Source organism: Phlebotomus papatasi, chromosome 1 (assembly GCF_024763615.1).
Source record: "Phlebotomus papatasi isolate M1 chromosome 1, Ppap_2.1, whole genome shotgun sequence".
NCBI lineage: Eukaryota > Metazoa > Arthropoda > Insecta > Diptera > Psychodidae > Phlebotomus > Phlebotomus papatasi.
The window spans coordinates 8520122-8535260 of NC_077222.1; the positions used below are offsets into that span (position 1 = coordinate 8520122).

The 15139-nt window shown below is 31.5% G+C and overlaps 1 protein-coding gene across 6 annotated transcripts; it reads right to left on the minus strand.

Moving 5' to 3' along the window:
- Positions 1 to 3259: 3259 nt before the first annotated feature.
- On the minus strand, positions 3260 to 13984 carry LOC129798692 (protein spaetzle). Of its 6 annotated transcripts, none has more exons than XM_055841966.1 (4): positions 13683 to 13984; positions 7519 to 7855; positions 3875 to 4202; positions 3260 to 3789 (listed from the first exon to the last, which is right to left on the minus strand). In XM_055841966.1, the coding sequence occupies exons 1-4, from the start codon at positions 13728 to 13730 to the stop codon at positions 3618 to 3620; spliced, it is 885 nt and encodes a 294-aa protein (XP_055697941.1). In that variant the 5' UTR covers positions 13731 to 13984; the 3' UTR covers positions 3260 to 3617. The 6 variants fall into 6 exon arrangements, with proteins under 6 accessions (XP_055697941.1, XP_055697939.1, XP_055697940.1 ...); XM_055841964.1 differs by having other exon boundaries at positions 3875 to 4223; XM_055841965.1 differs by having other exon boundaries at positions 7510 to 7855.
- Positions 13985 to 15139: the final 1155 nt, after the last annotated feature.

Consider the following 15139-nt stretch of genomic DNA (forward strand, 5'->3'; position numbering starts at 1 on the left):
TTCGAAAAGGGTCTCCGAAAATCAAGTCCCAACGGCTTAATTTTTAATTTTGTTTTAATCGAAATTTCATAGAAAATATTGTGAGTATATTGAAAGTATATTTAATATTGTGAGAAAACTTGTGAGAACATACCGTTTCACTACCGATTAAAATGATTGGTAAATTAAGAAAAAAAAAACATTTCAAAATAATAAATTGCTTAAGAAAGGTAGGTTTTAAGATATTTTAGCACGCGTAACGAGCTCTCGAACAAATAAAAAAGTAAATCCTAGAAAGGTAAATCATTTACGGGTACTACAGTAGACTCTCGCTAATTCGGCTCCTTTAACTTCGGGCTACTTTTTAATTCGGGCAGCAGTTGAATTTGAAAAAAAGTTTGTTGACATATTTCAAGTTCGATTATGAATATCGAATGAAGCAAATATGCTCAAATTTGACATGTTTTGTTTCCGTTGTGATGGGATTTTGCATTATTAAGGAGCATTTATAAAATTTACAATTAATATAAGTATGTAAACTTAATATGTGACATTTCGGTCCCAAATGCCCGGATTTTGGAGAGTCTACTGTATATCCACTTATGACCGATTGTGACCGATGCGGGTTAGAAATTTCTACATCTCTCAAACAATCCAAATTTAAGCAAATCGGTTGAAAAATAGGCCCTCCAAAAAAGTGGTTAAACTTTGATCTTCGAAAATCCGATATCGAAATGGTTTTCGAACAAAGTGTCCAAGGACGAAATATGCGTCTTGACTATCTCTAAAACATATTCGACATGAAAGAAATCGTAGGAGCCGTTTTGAAATAAACAAAAACTTGGTTTTGGATGGGAAGGAGAGGGGTGAGGGAAAAAAGAAAAAAACTCTCCTAGATAATGTTAACTTATGGAGGGGCGGTCATCGAAAACCGGTAGTCGATATCTCTTACCGTTTGACCTCAAGTCGTGTCACAAACTTTCGAACAAATTAGAATTATTTTTGAAAAATTTTTCAGAAAGATACATCAATTCGGGTACTATACCGACTCATGACAGATTAAGCAAATCGGTTGAAGAATAGGCCCTCCAAAGTGGTTGAAAAGGTTTTTCAAATCGGTAAACAAGATCTTTTTGGTAAAATTTTAACGAGATCCATTTGTCCATTTAACTAAGTTTTTTTTTCAGAGTACCTTAAAAATACTTTAACAAAATCTTAAGAATACTTAAAACAAATAATAGATAAATCGACAGATATTCTAAAAAGTTAAACATATTCAAAAGGCTGACAGGCTTTTGGAAAACTGGGCAAAAGCTTTTGGAAAAACCTAATGTCTTTGTTTGTTGATAAATCTCTTGATATAATCCCTTTTGATCGTAAAATAACGGTTTTTGCTTTATTATCATTCCCAAATTTTTCGATAGAAAGTTACAGAAAGATTTAATTATATTTATCGTGTTTTGAGGGAGTTGTCTGAATTTCTGAATTTATTTGTCCGTAATTCCAAGCTTTTTTTTATAATAAATGTCCGTAGTGCTTCAAATAGTACTGTACCCGCTGGATGATGCGAATATTCCACGTTTGAAGTCCTCTTAGGTATTTAAGGTTCCCTTTATTTATAAAGCTAGTGGCAGGGACCTCTTAAACCTCTAAAAATTGAAAATTTTGAAGTCTACTTGTAAAATATAAAGCGTTATTAGCTTTCAACTCAGTTTAAGAAATCATTAATTTTTGCTTTAATTTATTAAGCCTTTAAAAATAGTCTGGAAAGCAATTCTAATTACTGATTTTATTTAATTAATTAAAAAAAATTTAATTAAAATTATTAATAAAAAAATGATAAAAAAATAGGGAGAAACAAAAATTTCATATAATCCTAAGTCATAATTCCTTCTTTAAGAAGTTGAAATTTGAAATTACCACAGCATACTAAGAAGTGGGTTTAGAAACCAACTCAAATCGTTCTTTTTATTCAATTTAGACAATAAAATTTTTAAATTATTTTTAACTTTAATAACATGGGTTAATGTTTCTCTAACGGGTACAACGTAGTTTTTTGTGTAAGTATCAATCCAGATTGGCCTATTTTGCCAGTCCTGGTGAACTATAAAAATACTTCATTGACGTACGTTACGTTTGCAATATTTTCCAAAATTTCGTATTCAATATTTTGTCTTCAATACTTCGTTTTTTATGCTTCATTTCGTCTTGGTTCTTTCGTATTTAATATTTCGTCTCTAGTATTCGTCGTGATTATTTCGCCTTTAATTATTTCGTCTTAACTATTTCGTCTTTACTATTTTGTCTTCATCATTTTCGTCTTTACTATTTGGTCTTCAGTATTTCGTCTGGATCCTTTCGCATTTACTTATTTCGACTTTACTATTTCGTCTGGATTATTTCGTCTTTACTGTTTTGTCTTGATCATTTTCGTCTTTAATAATTGCACCTTGATCATTTCGTCTTTACTATTTCGTCTTCAGCATTTCGTCTTTAAATTATTTCGACTTTACTATTTCGTCTTAACTATTTCGTCTTTAAGATTTCGTCTTTACTGTTTTGTCTTGATCATTTTCGTCTTAAATAATTTCACCTTGATCATTTCGTCTTTACTATTTCGTCTGGATCATTTCGTATTTACTTATTTCGACTTTACTATTTCGTCTAACTATTACGTCTTTAATATTTCGTCTTTAAGATATTGTCTATACTATTTTGTCTTGATCATTTTCGTCTTTAATAATTTGATCTTGATTATTTCGTTTTTACTATTTCGTCTTCAGTATTTCGTCTGGACCATTTCGCATTTACTTATTTCGACTTTACTATTTAGTCTTTACTATTTCGTCTTTAATATTTCGTCTTTAAGATATCGTCTTTACTATTTTGTCTTGATCATTTTCGTCTTTAATAATTTGATCTTGATCATTTCGTTTTTACTATTTCGTCTTGATTATTTTGTATTAAATATTTCGTCTTTAGTATTTTGTCCTGATTATTTCGTCTTTAATTATTTCGTCTTTAGTATTTCGTCTTCACTATTTCGTCTTGATTATTCCGTCTTTAATATTTCGTCCTCAGTATATTTTCCTGATTATTTCGTCTTCATCATTTCATCTTGATCACTACGTCTTTAAATATTTCATGTTTAATATGTCGTCTATGCTATGTCGTCTTCAAAAACTTCGTCTTGATCATTTCGTTTTTAAATTATTTCTCTTCAATAAAGATCATATTTCCCTCTTTAAACTTTGAGAAAACACTGAAGAAGATATAACCGTAAGGTAAGGATAATATTTATTAACCTTTTAAAATAAAGTGTATCATACATTAGTCGCATTATGAATTAACCATACACTAATTAAAAATAACAGAATTATTTTCACCGGCATTACTAAGACTTCAACTACATTTTCTCTCTAAGAAAAACATATTTGTAAATGCATTTAGCAAATTGACAATTTAAATAAATTATTAACTTAAAATGCTTGTTAAAATTTACACCAATTTTTTTGTTCTTCATTTTTGCTTAGACTTTACATTTAGGTTTATTGTTGAAATTGTGCGTCTTGGTGCTTAAATATCACTAGATAGAAAAATTTATGGTAATATATCACAAATCTGGGGAGAATATCTCCTTAACCCTGCCGAACGTAGCATTTGCAGCAGGAGGGCAACCTGAAGAAATCCTTTATTATCTCACCCCTTTCATCGAGTGCCAGCAATTGCCGGTACTGATACTTCTGCCGGCACTCGGAGATGTAAGTAGGTGGAAAAAGTGAGGCCAGGGAACAAGGTTGACTCTCTCTTCTGCAATTGGCAAGCAAAAAAAGATAAGAAGAAGTGAAAGAGTGCATGAGATTAAGCTTGTCTTTTTAGGAGATGATGATTTTACCTGCACTGCTCCACCCTAACACCTTGCGTGAAATTGCTTTGATTTATTATGTAGAGCCATTTGTGATCTCGGTTTTCGGCTGATTTTGGATACACTTTATTTTCGTAGCTTTCGCACAGACTTTCTTCGCCCGGAATATCATTTCTCTGGGTGAGATCGGCAGTGATGTAGTCCTCGGTCAGAAAGTCAACGTATTGCTTGTAGTTCTTCTCTAGCAGCGATTCAATATGCGATTCTGGATAATTTTGGTCTTCTAGGCAAAATGTCGAATCCTTAGCACAATCTGGTTTCTCTATAGCCGGCACAGGGGTATGATCGAATCTGTTTTCTTCGGGAAAGTAAATCTTATCTGCAATGCAGAATTAATTAAGCAATTATATAATTTCAACGTACAACTTCGAATGAGAATAGCTTATTTTTCCTATATCGCGTACTATGCAGGAGAGTAGTAAAAGTCTTCTTTTTTATGTTCGATGAAGAATAATTTTAGGCCACGCCCTTATTAGAGTTATATACAATTTAAATTTATACTTTTGCGTTTTCAATGTGTGGTAATGTGCAAGAAAGCTACCATCATCAATTCGATCCATTGCAGTCCGAAGTTCGAAAAGCCCCGCCCACTAAAAACTAGACCACGCCTTACGTACGTTACGTACACAACATATATTACATCCTATCACGCACAGTTTTAAACGTTTTAATAAAGGGTTATTCAAGTTGGGAATATTCTAATTTTTATGATTCTTATTATTTTATTACCACAAATTTTATTTTTCTTATTAAAACGCACTTGAAAGGCAATTAGGAATATCGACACATTTGTCTGCCACTGTCAGTATCCATCACTGAGAAAAAAAGAGGGTGCGATTAACTTTTCTTCCTCATAATTTTAACATTTTTAGGTGTAAAAATATATCAACATTTTTTAATGTTAATTTTACACCTTTTTAAGGGTAAAATTAACATGAAAAAGGGTAATTTTAACCCTCAATACACCTAAAAAGGGTAATATTTACACCAATTTCATATCAATCCTGCAGGGTAAAATTAACATTTTCGAAATGTTATTTTAACTTTTTCGGATTTCTCTCAGTGTAGTGATTCCAAATAACCGGGTTTTTGGTATAGACGGTTAACGGGTTTTGGATGGCTCCGAAACCGGTTAATCGGTTTAAAATCGGTTCCAAATTTAGGTTTAGATTATGGAATTTTGAGAAATTTTTCAGAACTTCAACTTTTATGTAATATTTAACAAATAAATATGTATATTCATCTACTTAGTTAGTTTGGAACGTATTTATTTTATTGCTTTATTTTGTATTTAAAATAGTTCTGAAAATTTCAGAATGCAGGAAAACTAATGGGAGTTTTTCCAATAATATTGTACCGTAATGCAAAGTAGATTTCCGTAAAAATAACTATTTTTTCATACAATTTATTTTCCTTAGAATAAATTGGTTATAAACGTTGTCATTTTTGACAATCTTTAATGAGGAAATACTTAAAAATCGTATTCTAGATTTTTGAAAACAAACAAAAAGAATTTTATAGAGAATGTTTTAACGAACAAACCGAAAGAGTTTTCCTATTTATTTTTAAAATCTTATGACTAGTTAAATCTTGTTAAACTTAAGTTTAGAAAATTTGAATCGTGTAAGACAAATAATAATCGAAAAAAAAAACAGAATGTTGGAAGGATTGTTTACCTATATTCGTTATAATTTTTTTTGAAAATCTTGTAAAAGTATTGCCAAATTTTTTTTTTCAACAAAAATCCAGGTTTTTCGATTGGGAATGGTTTCAAAAGTCAATTTTTTAGATCACTCTCTACAGAAAACATATCGATGCATGTTTTTTAGTATATTGTATATAATTAAAATCATGACTATAATTTATACAAAATTTACAAATAATTTCATGGAAAAAATTAAACTAAACGGTATTTATTAATTAACTAATAAATACGGGATTTTGACAAAAATGTACAAGAATCTTGTGCAACAATCTTAGTGAATTTTGGGTCTAATAAGATGATGTAGTTAAAATTTAGCAAGATTTAATAAAAATCTCTATAAAAACAGAGAGAGGTAAACATCTTGTTACTTTTCTACATAAAACAATATTTTACAAGATTGTACTAAATTGTTTACAAATTTTTTCTCAATGTACAATTGATTTTTTAGTCTTTTAAATATTTAATTAGGGTTCTTGTTACTTTTCTACATAAAACAATATTTTACAAGATTGTACTAAATTGTTTACAAATTTTTTCTCAATGTACAATTGAAGTCTTTTAAATATTTAATTAGGGTTTAAAAGATAAAATATTTTCAAGTGAAGAGGTGCTGATATAATTTCCGATAACCTTTAAGTAAATAATTTTTTTCAAGAGTGGAAGAAACGTACAGAAATCCCATTACACTTTTGCACTTTAGCTTCCCTTCTTAAGTCAAGGAAATATATTGCAGTGTATCTTGATTTTCAAGAAATAAACTTAAGCGAGAAATTTTAAATTTTTGTAAAGAGACGGTTTTAAACCGGTTCATCTCTAAAAACCGGTTTTAAAATCGTCTCCAAAATAGGGCGGTTAAACGGTTTCTCGAAACCGGTTAACCGTTATTGGAATCACTACTTATTTCTGTCATTCAGACGTAGGTAGCGCTAGAGTTATACGGGCTTCAGACTTTAGGCTTAGCCAAATGGCTTAACTTCTGTAATTTCTTATCAATCACGATTTTTTAGAAAAATTTAACTTAGAATTGGATTATTAAAGATGAATGACCTACTAGGCTCTTAAAAAGCAACGAAATTGCCCGCTATTTAGGATTTTGATATCTTCAGAAACTAGGCTAAACCTCTAGTCTCAAGACGTTCTTACCTACGGATAGATCATACGGATCGAGAAGTTATCGACGGCCGAGTGTACCTATTTGGCTGTTTACGACAAGGTTTATAAATCATTAAATTCGAAAAGAAAAACAACCAAAATCCGAAATGGAATACATTGAAATCAATCGAATAACAGAATACCACATTTTCGGACTTGTTTGCTCTTTCGTATTTAAGTTCTAAAAGGGGGCAAAACTCATTTTTTTGGGGCAGAATATTTCAAAATATAGATTTCCCTGCAAACACATCATTAATATCATGTAAAACATTGAAAATGCATAAAAAAAACACCCGTAGTTGGCCAAAGTTCTTAAAAGGGGCGTGACTTAAAATTATTTCACAGTGGACCTTACTCTGAGAGTTAATAGACTACCTCCCTGCCAATATAGAATTAAGAAAAAGTCATTCTCATCCGAAGTTGTACATTGGAAATTTTCAGTAAGGATGGATTGGGATTTAAAGTGAAAATTGGTTAAGCTAGTAAGCCAGATCAATTGACCCAAATTATATATCTAGGCACTACAAAGCTCTGCCGCCCCAAAACTTTTATGGGATAGAGAAGAAAGCCAAAAAAGGTATTATTGGACAAGTATCAAATAAAGTTAGCAGGATTGGTACATAGAGCAATGTGATAATTGGTTGAATGAACTGATGACTGCCGTATTACCATGTTTTCCGATCCATCCAACAATTTGGCCTCTTGTGAATATGGATTTCATGCCTAAATACAAATTTCAGGTAATTACCTCGCTTACCTCGCGTTGCAGTGGAGGTGTCTGGTTTTTTGGTGTTCGTTTCATTTGATGTACCATATTTGTACTTTAGCTCACCATTATCATCCCTATAGATTTGCATTGGTGATCCTGTATAATTTGAGCTTGGTGGTCTTCTCGGACGTGTCCTTCGGGGAACTGAAATTCGATCATCCACTGAGATATTTGCTAATCCTTCTGCACTATCCAAAAACACCATCCTATCATCGCGAACTGTTACACTCCTCTTTGAAACACTACCAACATCTTCGATACTAGTCCTCCTGGTCACAAAAGACACCGATTGATTTCTTGGCCAAGGCGATCCCGATATATTAGTCTGAAATTTTTTTTTTAAAAAAAATTTATTTATGCACATTTACTAAGAATTCACACCATTAAATAATTGTATTTGCATTGTAAATATATTTTTATGTATTCAGAGTAATGTGTACAGGAATGCTTAAAAGACGTTAAAGCAAATATAACATACAACAAAATGCGTTATAAACCATTTCATTACTTAGTAACTGTGATTCTCTTAATGGCCGTACTTAATGGCATTTTTTAAACTCTTCCAAATTCATGTTGAAACGAGGAAAATACATTAAAGTAGAGAATTTATTTACTATTTTATGCTAATTTCAAATTTGAGCAACATGTCAACGACTTAATCCAATTTGAGTTTCTTGAATTCTCACTTAAGTGGAAGAAAATTCGTTTCTCCGTCCAAAAAAAAAGTCGTGCGTTTGGGACAAAATTTTATTCCCAGAAAAGCTTATTTTCGGGTGAAAGCATTAATATTGAAGGATCTTTTAAGGAAAATGTTCAATGTTCAGTAAATCTCTTATATATGAACATATTTAAAATTCTTACCAATAAAAAAATCATAGAAACTGTTCTTTTAATCCCAAAATTTTTCTCAGACGTATGATTTTTTGGGACAGATGGAGTAATGCCTTGAGAATTGAGAGCTAAACTGAACTTGTCAGAGCTCAGATAAATCAATAATATTTTCCTTGATAAAGGTAAGAAATTATACATATTGCCCGTCAAAACCGAAATTTCTTTTAATTGTGAGACATACCCTCGCCATAAAAAAAGTATAAGAAAATGTAATATAATTAAACTATAGCATTTTAAGGAGAATGAAAACATGTATAAGCCGTATAACCGTATAATTGTTAAAGTATTGCTCAAGACTAGAATAATCGATTAGGGGAGAGTACTCTCCCTTCGAAGATAAATTCCATCTGAAGACAAATTTTCATAGAGATTAATTATTGCAATTTACATAAATTTAATTCTTAAATTTCCCGGATTCAAAATCATTTTAGAAACCGAAAATCATTAAGGATATGGCTATCACAAAACTAACTTCGGATAAAATACGTTTTCATCCTATATTAACTATTTTATCAACTATTTTTAGAGCCTAAATGAAAATTACATTATTTATTTGTTTTTTTTTTAATTAATTCCCAAACTGATTAAACAATTATATTGAGTTCAAAGAAAATAGATTAAGGGGAACTGGGTACCTTTGAATTAGGGCAGCTTGGTAATTGGGATTTTTCCTCCTATTTTTAAATGGGATTGAGCCTTGTCAAAATTAAATTTAGCTTCGTAATTGTTTTGTGCAGTAAAATTATATCATAATATCCAGTTTTATTTAAAAATAGGAAAAAAAGGCCCAATCTTACAGCTTCCCAATTCAAAATCCCTAATTCATTTTAGCTTAAAATCCCAATAAAGCTTAGTCACTGTTACATTTGTAGCGATTTAAGTTAAAAAATTAAAGAAAATAAAGGCAATTAAAAAATCTTTATCGATTATTACGGGTCGATTTTACAAAACTATTTTAAGGTTGCAACCTTAACGATTTAGTTCAGAATTGATGAACATTGACAGAAAATCATAAAAAAATGACAACCTATTTATCAATTATTAATGTAGATACCGAGATAAAATACGGTTTTGTATATTAAAACCCTTAACGTTTGAACTTGAACTTTTATTTATTTAGTTTATAAAAAAATTATCTCAAATGAGTTTGGAGGAAATATACAAGAATGCAGAATACTGGATCTTTAAGGTTTTTAAATGTGCAGTATTTTGAAAATTACGATTTAATAAATTAACTGGAATTTAATAAATTATTAACTGGAGAGTAAGGTGATCGGCCTTCGAATGTCGTCAGTCTTTGAATATTGTAATTTTCTCTTTTTTCCAAAGTAAAAATTGCATTCTATTAATAGGATAAAATAGAATAGAATTAATAATTAAGAAAAGAGTCATTGGCCATCTTCGCATAGATGGGAAAGTGCGGTACCTTCAGATGATGCAGTCTTGAGAAAACTTATTTTTTCACACTGTTCCTGAATGAATAATGAACTATCTCAATTGCATTTTCACAGCTAATCCTGAGGATCCTAGTGGCGCAATAGGTAAGATAGGCTAGACCGTGAACTCTTGGGCGCATAGATCCCCGACTTGATTCATAGTTGTTAATAAATACTTCTAATACCTCAAAATGGAAATGTTCTAAGTGCATTTGCTATTTATCAGTATTTATTGCTAAGGACACATTATGATGCGTCGTTTCCCACGAATGTGGGTGGGCACACAGAAAATGCAGTTGGAGCAGTTTCATTTTGAAGAGACGAAATATCTCAATAGGGTGAAAGGAACGTCTATTGACACTTTAAGAACTCGTGTCAGCACCTATTGACACCCTACTCTGTACTGTTTGGGAAATTAAATTTGAACCTGCTGTTTATAATAAAAGGTATATAACAGAAAAAACGTTATATTACTTATATTTTACTGAATACATTCAATAATTTTCGACATTCTGACAAAAGTGTCGATAGGGGTTCCCTGTCGAACAGACGTTCCTTCGACCCTACGATGTTATAACTACTAGTTAGTCCTAATGCGTCATATTTCCTGAAAAGAACCATATACGGGCTTCAGACCTAATGCCCTAAACACACTACGACTTAAGCCGAGAGACGGCTTAACGTATTTTTAATTAAAATAATGATGGAATTACATTTCGATTGGTTTCTGACTAATCCGTCTTTCGGCTTACGTTAAGAAATAGCTAAGTTAGTGTGAAACTGATGAGAATTGAGTCAAAGCATTATTTTGATTATAATTACGTTAAGCATTCTACGGGTTTAAGTCCTATGTGTGTCTAAGGCATAAAGCTTAGCATTATGGTTTGACTGCTCGAATTTCTTAACAATCACGATATTTTGGAAAAAAATAACTTAGGATTGGATTATTAAAGATAAGGGACTTAAGGTAAAGTACCTCCGCTCGACCGGTTTCTCGTCTCGACCGGTAGATTTATTTATTCAATTTATTTATATTTGCTATAATATTTTGCCTTTGCGTATGATCTAACGGATCTAACAATAATAGGTCAATTATTCCACGAATAATACGAACCAGTGACAAATTCATCAAACATTCAAAAATTGACCCATCGGTCGAATCGAGGAACCCGGTCGAGTGAGGGTACTTTACTTTATTAGGTTCTCAAAAAGTAATAAAAATGCTCGCTATTTAGAATTTTGAGACTTTCGTGAACTGGGCTAAATCTGTAGTTTGAAGACCGTTATAGGGTACAATAGGATAATTCTGAACAAGATGTAATTCTAAATTTTAAATATTTTCACTGTTTCAATTGGACAAAAAGAAAAAAAAAACTATGAAGAAAAATACTCTTGAACAAAGGCCATGTACTTCTGGTTCTATAATTTATTTATTCGTTTGTGTAATATTCGTAGTGATCTATTTCGCATCGTTCACCTGTAATAGTGAGGTATCTTACCGTGCTATTACATTAAGTTTTTTCAATTTGTAAATTCAAATTAATCTTCAGATGAATGGTTCCTATGCGTTATTTTGTATTAAAAATCATTTGAATAGATAAATTTTCGCTTATTTATTGATATAAAATAATACTTCGCCCAGAAAACCATGTTTAAGCATGGTAGAATAGCATAAACGTGGTTGCTCAATTAAATTTGACTTCAGCAAATTAAAATGTTAAAATTGCTGAATAATTTCAATTTCATTGCAGTTAAACAAGTTGCCTTTTGAAGCAAATTGTTCTTATTAAATTTATTTCCTTGTAAATAATTTATATTTGTGGCAAATAATCAAATAAGTACAGTGACTAGTGATAAACTTGTACGCGAGTTAAGCTTCAGTATCGGGAGTAATTTGCTGAGTTCCTCCAAAGCAATTCGAAGGAAATTGTTGTGTCAAGAAATCGCAGTTGGGATGACTTAATGCAGATTTTCAACAAGATTGTATGACCATGGTGTCACATATAAGATTAATATTAATATTAAGAAAAACCGGAGAGAGAGGTATATAGTATGCAAAATTTCAAATGGAATATCACGTGTGTTAGAAAGAGTAAACTCTAGTGGAGTAATACGATGAGTAAGATATTACTGTTCGTATTAATTGCTTTCTGAATCGTATTACAGGCAATTCGAGCGATTTTCCATGTGTGCCATCTGTGATTCGGTCAGTTTTCGAGCGAAACACAAGAGAGAGGCGAGATAAACAGTTGATATCCTTTGTTGGCATTCTCGCAGTTCAGAAAGTATTAATCTTAATATTAATCTTATATGTGACATGGTTATGAGAGTGTCTTCATGAGGCCCCTTGCCTACAACCCTTTCTTCTGGCTTTCGGGATCCTTCTGAATAACAGATAAGTGACTTATAAGACATTTTAATTACTATTACACATTTTCCGGAGTCATTCACAATCAAAAATTTCGCGGCACTATTTAAAATTGAGCAAATTTCTTGCAAAATGTGTCCTAGCTGTGAGAGTTTTCTAGTAAATTTCTCGAAATTTTATGATGCTGAATTGGCTCAATTGAATTTAAAATTAAATTGTGAAAATTCTAGTGTGATAGTATCGTTAAAATGAAGAATTAGACTCTGTTCAGAATTACTCTATGTCAAATTTATTAGGAACATAGGAAAGACAGTCGAGTTGTCTGAAGTTTGACTTGTCCGAAATTAGCGAACTCCCTCCCTACTTCCTATCTAACAAGATCAATTCATTCATCGAATGCATTTTCCAGCTCATTTACAGTATCTGTGAATTTTTATCAATGACTTGTCATCTTACAAGTTAAGAATTTATCACAAGCTATTGTATATGACAGTTTCGAATTTACTTTTTACACTTGTGCTTAATGGCTGATAGAGTTATTATTTAACGTGAGTCACATAACGACAGTTTTAAGGAGGAAAAAAAAGTCGGCAGATATTCATTTCAAACAAGTTTTCTCTCAATTCTTCTGAAACAATTTTATATTCATACACAGGCTGAATTATAAAGTGTTGACGATCGAGAGAAACAAAAAAATGCACGCTATATTCTTAAAATATCTCACATCTGCGATCTTTCCTACGAATCGCAGTTAAAATTGAGTCTTCTTGTTCTGAGAAAACATGATAAGGCAGTATTAATTAAGATTCACTTTCGTTGGCTTAAATTGCCACAATGCCGCCAGGAAGGCTAAAGACCAACCTCTCGAAATCTTGAACAAAGAAAGGTAATCCTGCAGGTAATGTGACTTTTAGATTTTAGGGTCAAAAGTGTAATGTCTTGGACACTATTTTCTACCTGGTGGACACCTCACCTGTACTTGAGCCCGAGACACTAATTTACAGTTAACAAATTGTCGAGTTTTTGCATTTGAAATAAATTTTACAAATGAGAAAATAGCCGTGTGGGTGAAACTCTTGAGATACTTTTTGGAGAAAAAAAAACACGACATCATCCATCATATAAAATGTCAACAAAATTTTTTTGTCCTATTGCCTAAAAACTCACTTAAACTGGTTTCTAAACCAATATGCATAACAAGATTTAAATAAATTGAAACTTGCAATTGTATAGTTTTAACCTTGAGTAGACTATTGGTAAATATAACACATTTTGGAAGATATAACTTGTCGAAATTGTCTCAAAAGAGGAGAAACTTAAAGTTAAAAAAAAAACGCAAATAAGTGAGATATTGACTGAAAGTTTGTATATCATTGATCGACTTTTCCAACTTGTCTATCTTGCCAATGAATATGGAATATTGATTTAATTGATTTAGAAAACTCATTGCTAATTACCATAAAAAGTCCAAAGAGAATAATTAGATGAGGTTGCATGTTAATCATATTTTGATTGCCAGTTTTTTTCTACTTATTTTCCTCAAACACACAATAAAAAAGTTTTCCTCTCAGTATCTTCACAATTACACTTTTCGTGAAAATTTCCCACTGATTCACTGTAACATTATAAGAATTATTGCAAACGTGATCTTGAATGAAGATCGTTTTCGCATAGTCTCTCTACGTTTCACTGTTTGTGCACAAACTGATGAAGTGAACTTGTCGCAAACACGGAAAAGTTGTAACTGGCTCAAAACCCGGCCAACAGGTAAAAGTGGAGGGGCTGACATCGAATGACACTAGAGGCTCTTCAAAAACTTCTCAGACATGTGCCAATTGTTCGGAATAGTCCACAAAAGTTTTACGATCATACCATGATAATGTCCACTTACGCATACATTCACAGGAAATAGTCAACAAAAGCTGAATTATTATGATTAACATAATGTTTGAGTTTTTTTTTCTCTAAAAATAGCTTTGACTCTTTTTTAATATTTCAACTTGTGATTCAGACCATTTGGCTAACTACTTAGTAATATTGAATGAAAATTAGAGCTGAATTGAAGATAAACGAAATAAGCCAAAGCCATATTCCTATTTGAAACATTTTATTTTCTTTCATCTCTTCTAAGATATTCCTTTAACCGTCATATCACGCCACCTTTCCTTTAAACAGGACATTACAAGTTTTGTAAACTGATCTTTAAGTAGAGCTCTGCAGGATTTTTGTGTTCTTCCAATGGAAAATGAGAAGGAAAATCTTTCTCCTGGACATTTTTTTTAGTACATGACTGTTCTCATGTGCTTCTGCATTATCGACTTTCCTTTGTGTTGGTTGCTATCGTCCAATACAAAAAAAAAAGTCGATTGAACAGAAGCATAATTAGAACAGTCATGTACTAAAAACAAATGTTCAAGAGAAACATTTCATACTTTCATTTTTTATTAGGTTAGGACAATTAGCCTTGACTTATGGTGCTATTCCAAAGGAAAATGAAAAATTAAAATCTTTCTGCTGAATGTTTTTTTTAGTACATAACGGTTTTCATGCGCTTCTGCATGGAGGCTATTTTTTCTTTTGATCCCTGTCACGATTATTTGGTGGTTTTGAACCACAATGAGCACTGGGGAAAACAATCGTGACAAGAACCAAAAGAAAAAATGTCGATAACGTAGAAGCACATGAGAACATACATGTGCTAAAAATGACTAAAGATATGTTCAGGAGAAAGATTTCCCTTTTAATTTTTCATTGGAACATCATTATTTATTCAACACGTAACATATTAGAGTAACTATTACTGTGTTATCACACTTGCATATTGAAATTTTAATATGATTCACATTAATTGTCACTGGTGAGAATCCAAATGTGTAATTTGTGTGTTTGAATCATTTTAGGGGAATGTAGGCAG

What these genes read in the sequence shown, in the direction of transcription:
- LOC129798692 (XM_055841963.1), bottom strand. Translation starts at nt 13,730, where the DNA reads ATGATTAACATGCAACCTCATCTAATTATTCTCTTTGGACTTTTTATG. An exon ending in TTCTCTTTGGACTTTTTATG is followed by an intron (nt 7,856 to 13,682) that starts GTAATTAGCAAT and finishes AAAAAATTTCAG; the next exon opens with ACTAATATATCGGGATCGCC. An exon ending in TGCAACGCGAGGTAAGCGAG is followed by an intron (nt 4,224 to 7,509) that starts GTAATTACCTGA and finishes TCTGCATTGCAG; the next exon opens with ATAAGATTTACTTTCCCGAA.